Genomic DNA, 8777 nt, shown 5'->3' with positions numbered 1-8777 from the left:
GAAAACAAGCTTGAGCAACAGCGATGTCGAATGGTGCACACTCGGTAAGTAATCCTACAATTTTTTGTTTATAGCGTAGTTTATACGGATTATTTCCAAAAAAAATATACGTATTTTGGAAATGTTGAGTTGGATTAGTCTAGAATCGATTAATTTTATGGAAGAAAACCTTTCAAACAGCCGTAGTCTGTAAACTTGACACATGTCGGGCTGTGATTGGAAGGACTCGTAAGAAATTGGATTCCTAAAGAATGGAACGTATCTACTGTCTTATAGGGGGGTTGACTGTATTATTATTTTTATTTGTAATAGTAATTCATTTTTGTCATGGAATGGTCCTACTGAACATGCAATACGGGTCCTACTGTGTGTGTGCGTGTGCGCATGTGGATTGGGGCTTATATTTTGTATGCCCCAATGCAGGTATTGGGGCATACAAAATATAAGCTTGAAATATATAGCTTGAAAAATATAAGCTTACAAAATATAAATGCAATGCTTGAAAGGCCCAATGCCTGCATTGGGCCTTTCAGCTAGTATAATATAAATATGAAATATAGTTTATTACAAATTGAAAAAATCAATTTCTTTGTTTTAATTTGTCTTATTCAAACAATAAATAAAATTATATAAAGAAATGCAAGTAGTAAAATAGTCATTATATAAATGATGCCAATAAACTTTCATAGGATACGTAATGAAAAAAAAAAACAAAACAAAAAAAATGAAATTATGCTTTGAAAATATATAACACATTGAAATGCAGAGTAAAAGCAGAAATGAACAAAATAGAACACATGCTTGTAGAACACAATGCTATAAATAGCACATTTACAATTACTTTTAAAAAAACAGAATGTCACACAACTGAAACTTTATTGTACCAGTCATTAAGGAAAATCAATTATTTAATTATAGTTTTCTCTGTCTTTTTTAGAAATGAATGCTAAAATATGATCCACAATGCCTCAATTGCAACTGAGAATAAGCAAATTTTGATTTACAGGGGTCCAAACAGTTATTATATATTGAATACAGATAAGCAATTATAAAGTACACAATTTTTGAATATATAAGTTTACTGTACAAATATACACTTATCAACTTTCAGCTTGATTCATTTGTCTGAAAGATGAGATATTGTGATTTAATTTTTTATCATGGATCTTAAAATTACAAATTATGACATTCAAGAAATGATTCAGATTAAACTTTAAAAATTTTGTGGAATATATTTATTTGTATTTGATATAAACCTGCATTTACACAAATAAAAGACAACTCAATTTCTACATACTCATCCACAGATTTTCTTCTTCTTTGTTTTTGAAAAAAATAGACAACTTGAGACAAATTTAACAACAACTAACTGTGTTGACATAAATTTGTTTAGTGTTTATTGCACAGTAAAGTAAGTCATATCACTTTAGTAAGTCTTGTGTTTATTGCACAGTAAAGTAAGTCATATCACTTTAGTAAGTCTATCTTTCATGGTATTAAAGTCAGAAACATTTTTGTTTTCTGTGTTAGGTTCTTCTAAATCAACACTCAATTTGATGCTCTTATCTTCTCACATGCAATCACCCTCAGAGCCATATAAAGCATCAGATAATATACTAAGATGACTGAGATAATCTGACCACCTAAATATTTGCTAACACAAACATTGGTGTAATAAAATTATTAAAATCACACAATGGAATTGTGACTTCTAGTGACAGAGAAATATGATACTAGAGGTTGCCATCATTATGACTTATAACATCAAAACTAAGACATACACTATTTTCAGAGAAACTGAAAAAAGTGCAGCTTACATTTGAGTAAATATGGTATATAGTTAGTTCTACTTAGCAAATTTTTAATTATTATTTATAGACATTTTAAAATGTTTAGATCATTATAACATTAGTAATCANAGAAGGGATAGATTGATGGGAAAAGGCAATTCAACACTTGTACAGTACAATCTGCAAAGGAGGGATGCCTCCCAGGGATTTTCTACAGGAAGCTGACCCTATTGGAAAACTCCATGTGGCCAGCCTGTTGATGAGATGCAAACCTGCAACAAACTTCTAGTGTTTTATCCACTCAGCCATTTATGGGCTAAGCATATAAAGAAACAAGTATTAATTACCAGGGCACAGACCCAGCTTGTATTGTTTTAAAATTTAAGTAATTTTAAAAAAGTATAATGTTTTAATAAAATTATTTAAATTGAAAATGTATGTAATTTTTCCTATTAACTTTAGTTAAAATAATTTAACTTAAATAATGTATATATATGTATTATATCTATGGTGCAGTTTTTTTTAAACAAATATAAAATAATATTTAATAGATGAACATTAACCATTATATTTAAATTCAAATTCTGAGGATTTTATGAAAATACTGTATCAGAACCCCATTTTAGTTAACTTAGCATAGGGATTTATATTTAACATGTAAATCCCTATGCCTATGCTAGACAAGTGAGGAAAGAAAATGACTGAGTAAAATGTGACTTCAAGTTATCTCAGTTTGAGTTAACCAGGTTCCACTGTATATTTCTTTCTTTCAATAAATTCTTATAGATTTTTCTAATTATTAAATACTGTGCATATTACTGAGACAAAATTATATTTTGTTCATTACATGCAGAATATAATTATGAATACCAATATTAATTCTCAATTAATTAATTAACTAATTTTTAAAAGATTTTGTTGCATGTTCTGTTCTATTTATTTTATTGGACTTGTATCCATTACATTGGAAAGAAGTGATAACATAACATTCTTTGTGACAAATGAACTTTTTGATGATACAATACAAATATACAAAATATATGAACATTCATGTGCTTCTAATACACAAATATAAATTAAAGAGTCAAAATAACTCTTACATAAATTTAGATTAGAATACGTTTCANTTGAATATTTAATAAAACAAAGAAAATATACAAATTTGACTTTCAATATATAATTATGATATCATGGAGAGAGAGATCACATTTCAATTTAAAAATCATATTATCTCACTATATATATATAGTCTTCTGTATTCTTTCTTGTTCCATTTTAATTCTTAGGCAGCACTTCATTAAACATTTTCTTCTACTTAGGAACTTATAACAAACTTTGTATGAACTTCAAGAGTTGGTTATGGGTGTTGGCCGTGGGGAGACAACATGGAATACATCCTTCTCTTATGGAATTTTGTGGCATACTCCCCAAACAATACTAAAGAATCCCCTTTTTTGATGTTTTTCTCCAATGGAAAAATTGTATTCCTCCCATGTGTTTCGGAAGAGTGGGGGTTTACAGAGGGGTATATGGACTGTTGTGACTCAAAATTTGTGGAGAAGGGAAAACAAAAGGATGTAGAACTTCCGTTGAGAAGGAAGTGAATTTTACCAGTTTCCTTTGTTTTTAACTTAAAAATTTTCTATTAAAATCAGAAATATTATTTCAAAAAATTATAGATTTAACATAAATTTTCAATTAATAAAGGGAGGGGAGTGTTCAAAATCTCACACACATATATAAAAAATAACGTATAGTTGCTAAATAAAGATTTCCATTTTCCTTCTAACATTTTAGTTAAAATGATATAATACAAGGTGTGACAATTAAATTCCAGGACTGGGGTAATAAAAAGACACATAGAATATATAATGAAAAACCCTTTTAATATGTTTCAAAGTAATCCCCCTGGAGGGCAATGCACTTCTCACAACGCTTGTACAAGTTCTTGAAACACTCAGAAAAGTCACTTCTGTTGACAGCTCTCAATTCCTTGGTCACATTACGCTGTATGTCCTCCAGGTCGTTGAATCTTCATCCTTTCAAAGTGATTTTGATTTTCGGAAACAAAAAATAGTCACAAGGCAACAAATCTGGTGAGTATGGAGGGTGGTTCAACTCCACAATGCCACGTTTGGCCAAAAACTCCTTGACAACAGTCGCAGTGTGCAGGTGGGCATTGTCGTGCAGCAGTACCCAGCATCTTCTTGCTGCAAACTGAGGCGTAACCCGACAAATTGTCTCCAGATTGATACCAGTTGTCTCTGCTATCATCCGAATAGACATTTGACGATCATATTGCAGCAAGTCTCTGATTTTTTCGATGTTTTCTGGTGTTGGAACTGATTGAGGTCGTCCAGGGCAAGCATCGTCCTCAAGGTCTTCCTGATCATCCCTGAAACGCGCAAACCACTCAAAAACATGAGAGCGGGATAGGGAATCATTCCCATAAACTTGCTTGATGAAGACATACGTCTCTGTTGCACTTTTAGCCAACTTGTAACAAAACTTAATGTTCGCTTTTTGTTCCATGACAAAAACGTGACAACACTTTCTCACAGCAATATGTGAATGGAGTACAGAAAAAAAACAAGTTACCAGACATGAACAAATCTTTGCAGACAAGTAGCCAGATGGTTGAACTATTATGATAAGCTTAGACAAGTTTCTGCATGCTGACACTGCAGCGCTACATGACCAGTCCTGGAATTAAATTGTCACACCTTATATTTCTAACATTACATACATATTTTAATGCCAACAATGTGAATTGATAAATTGAAATTTATTACAAAAATTCAAAATTATTACTTAATATTTATTAAAAGCAAAAGGATTATTTCTTTTAATATTTTGTTTAAAAAGAATCAGAGATTCAATTTCATTATTAACATATACAAAGTTTTAAATAGTAATTTACAAAAAGGACATATTTCTATCTTTTTAATCAATTCTTGTAGTAATAACAAAAAATTGAATAATTTAATGAAAACTTAAAACAAATATTGATGTAATTTATAGTGTCTCAATCATTTAAATTAAATATTGAGGATAGTGAAATTATTAAAATGTCAGAAAATATGAAAAAATGCAAATAACTGACTAAAACAAATTGCAAATTTAATAAAAATCTTAAATAAGTGTGATTTATAAATAATTTGCATCAAAAATCAAAATTATTAAATAATTTGTATTTCATAAAAGAAAGTAATCCTTTAAATTTTTAATAAATTTAAATAAAAAAATTCCTTTAACCAAAGGAATTTGACCCTACAGAACTGTAATATAAAGTGTATGAGAAATTTATAACTCTTTCTATTTAACTATAAACATTCTCATGATCAAACCGTGTATAGTTTACAATTATCGGTGAAATTCGTCATATTGTTATCATTAAAACACCAACTTTAACCCCACACCTGCTAAAACAATTGGTCATCTGACGAATTTTCCCACCACAAAATGTATAAAAGCCATCCCCCTTCCCCTCTTGGGGGAGTCGCCAATCGAACAGACAACAACGAAGACGGGCCGTATCTTCCCCTCATACCTACTGTACGCCCTTAATTGAAAGACCTTGTGCCACACCAAGCACTGCTTTTCGAAACCTCTAAGTCAGAAGCATCCATCCAATATTATCTCAGAGGTATGATATATTATTGCGAACTCTCTCTCTCATCCGCAAAGTCGAAGGAGTTTTGTGTAAATTTTATTTAGTTAGTTAGTTTAATAAACTCTTGTTTTGTTTTTAAATGGCGTCGTTACTCGACTTTGCCAACGTCTTATCGTCGGCCCCTCTGACTCACCTCCACTCGCGTAACGTGTAACTGAATGAAACGCCATCCTTGACAAGAAAGTAGGTCACCGACCTGTGGCCGGAAGGAGCGGACTTCCCGACCTCCACAGTGGCTCACACTATGTTTGTTTTGTGCAATTTTGAAAAAAATATAACATTATGAATGCCATAGGCAATATTGACTTTGCTTGGCAAGAATTAACTGATAAATGCATGAACAGAGTGTGGAAGAAGTTATGGCTAAAGGTATCCAAGAATTTTCAATGAGAACAGCATATTGCTGTATTGTTAGGTTGACCAAATTGTCAATCTAATCAGTACACCAGGATTAGGAGATGTAGACAAACAGGATATTGAGGAGTTACTGCAGGTTTCTGGTGAGTCTTACAATGACAATCTTCAAGAAGTGGCAGAACAAGGAATTCATGTAGAACTGGAAAATAGTGATTCTGAAAATGAAGAACCCAAAGAATTTCTCTACAGATTTCCTTAGTAAAAGTTTGGCAATGATAACCAAAATCATTGATCAAATTGTAGCAAATGATCTAGATTTTGAAAGAAGTGCAAAAGCAAAACAAGGCATTTTGGATGTGATCTTCTGCTACCGATTTTTGCTTAAGGAAAGAAAAAAGTTACGAATGAAACTACATGACTTTATTGCAAAAAACAAGAATTTCAGAAAAGCCAGGACTTTCTTACAAAAAAATGAACTTTACATTTCTGTGTGCATATGTTAACATACATTATTATGCAAATTATTATAAAAATAACTTAAAATTATAGTAAAATTCATTTATTTTTGGTCGCGTGTTCCCCTATCCCTATTTACTGTATGTTAAAATTACTTTATTTAATGCCGTTTCACTTAGAACTTTGTCGTCTAGGAATGCATCCCCTGTGTTAAGCGAGGTCTTACTGTATTTGAAGATATATAAAAACTACAAAAATTATAGAAAATTATTTTTATTATATAAAATAAAGATTTAAATTTTATAATTAAAAAAAAACTTACTGTTTGAGTAGGAAGAGTTGTTTCAATAGGTGATTCTCCAGGAGGAGCAAGAGGTTGAGAATTATTTGCCATTCCTGCACTAGTTGGAATAGGTGTTGTTCCAGGTGGAGTTGCTGTAGTTGGTGGTGCTGATATGACAGCAGGAGACATACCTAGAAATATTATGAATATATTTAACAATGTATTATTTATAAAAAAAAATGATAAAAATAAACTTTCTTTCACCATCTGACAGTGTTTTCATTGCATTTCTACGCCAGATTTATGATAAAAAGCAAATTTTTGTATGGCTTACAGGAACAGAGGAACGAAAAAGTAAAATATTATATATGTGATATTATTACACAATCCAATTTGTTATTTTGAAATAGATAACTCATTGTAATGTTTTCTACTTGACAAGAAAAATAAATTTTTTTTATATGAAAAAAATTAAACAAGTATTTTTAATCATTTCACTTAAATATAATGAAATAAAAATATGAAAATTAATGCATTGTTTTATTTATGACTAGCAGACCTCGCCACGCGTTGTTGTGGCTCAAAATGTATCTATTATAAATTTATAACACTTCCCCGTGGGGGGATTTTTCAAAAAATTTCTTGTTAGTGTACATTCTGTTGATGTACCCTATTAAAATGCAATCAAAAACGCAAAAACCTGCATCTAAAATAGTATAAATAGAAGCAGAGTTCTTTACCGTAAGCCTTAATCTTAACCATCTCCCTTCAGTGGGGTTGAATTTTGACATGTATATTATATAAAAACACGTGCGTATTCAAATGCAGTGTTATGTCAAAATTTCAAAGGAATTGGTAGGAACAAACGAATATTACATTTTTATTTATATAAATAGATAGAAGATGATCTGCTTTAGTTCATTTTCACAGAAAAGCAAACTTAGGGTGTCGTACTCGTAGCGCCATCTGTTGAACATGAAAGCCTTAACCTAGATTATATCTTTTCATTTATATGAATGTTTAACGGAATAATATACAGCCTATGTCCACCCTGAAGTTCCATTCTAAATATTGGTGAAAGAGTTTTTGAAATCGGATGAGTAGTTTTGGAGATTACCTGCTGCATACAAACTTACTTACATACATACAAACATTACCTCTTTATAATATTAGTATAGATGAAAAATGAAACTATCAATAGAAAAATACTAAATTCTTTTATAAGAATTTAGTCTGAATACTTATTCACACATCTTGATTGTAGCAATTGTATGCAGATAAAATAATTCTGACTACTATTGGCTATTTATTCATCATGTGACTTTTAAAAAATTGCCAAAGAAAATTCTATCTCTGTTTTACTCTGTGTATAAGCCTTAGCCAGAAAAATTCATTTGACATATTAGAGTGATAAAACACATACAATTGAAATTCTTATGTTAAAATAAAACTTTGTATAAAATTATAAAGTTCTTGATTTCCATGATTAAAAAAATTGTTCAGTTGGGATGGACAACCCGTGGCCCATGTCTCACAAAATATTAACAAATATATAAATAAAATAAAAATTTTAAATACCAAAATTGAGTGGTATGTAGTCATACTAAATACCAAGAGCACACTTTGTACAGTACATGTCAAGTAGTTTAATTGATAACTAAATAATTAATTGACGCACACCGGAACAATACAAATAATCTTTCTAAAAACCTATAACCGATGTGAAATATGTTCAATTGCTTACGCTAATGTTTTGCTCCCACTGGGTCCTTCATCAGGCTATGTTCTATTTTCTAGAAAGTAGAACATAGCATGATGAAGGACCCAGTAGTAATGGATTAAAATATTGCACAAAGTGCTCTTCCAAGGTTGGAAAGCAAATTGCACTGGTTGAATAAGATATCTCTCTCTAAACCGTATACCCAATCTTTTTGCCAAAATAGATGTAAAGATTTTCCATACTACAGGTAGCAACAATATTGGCTGAAAGTTAGCAGGCTCATCAATTAGACCTTTTTTATGAATAACTTTAATTTTTACTTCTAACCATGACCTCAGAACTTTAACAGAATCATAAAATTGATTAAATAGTTTGACCACATGAGGGATTAATGTACTCCTAGAATAAGAAATTAAAGATGATGAAACATTATCTATCCCTGGAGCAGAATGTACTCACATCTTTGGAATTGCAATGTTCACCTCTGAAACTGAGATA

The 8777-nt window shown here is 30.7% G+C and overlaps 1 protein-coding gene across 1 annotated transcript in view; it reads right to left on the bottom strand.

The window, feature by feature from the left end:
* LOC111619446 (pre-mRNA-processing factor 40 homolog A-like) overlaps positions 1-8777 on the bottom strand; it is an 89404-nt gene that overhangs the window by 46739 nt on the left and 33888 nt on the right. The window contains exon 4 of the mRNA XM_023361151.1: positions 6599-6750. Coding sequence (XP_023216919.1) covers positions 6599-6750 — 152 coding nt within the window. The remainder of the gene's footprint in view (positions 1-6598; positions 6751-8777) is intronic.

Source organism: Centruroides sculpturatus, unplaced genomic scaffold, assembly GCF_000671375.1.
Source record: "Centruroides sculpturatus isolate CEXI.00-Female unplaced genomic scaffold, Cexi_2.0 scaffold107, whole genome shotgun sequence".
NCBI classification, from domain to species: Eukaryota; Metazoa; Arthropoda; class Arachnida; order Scorpiones; family Buthidae; genus Centruroides; species Centruroides sculpturatus.
This window is presented reverse-complemented; position numbering and strand designations above follow the sequence as displayed.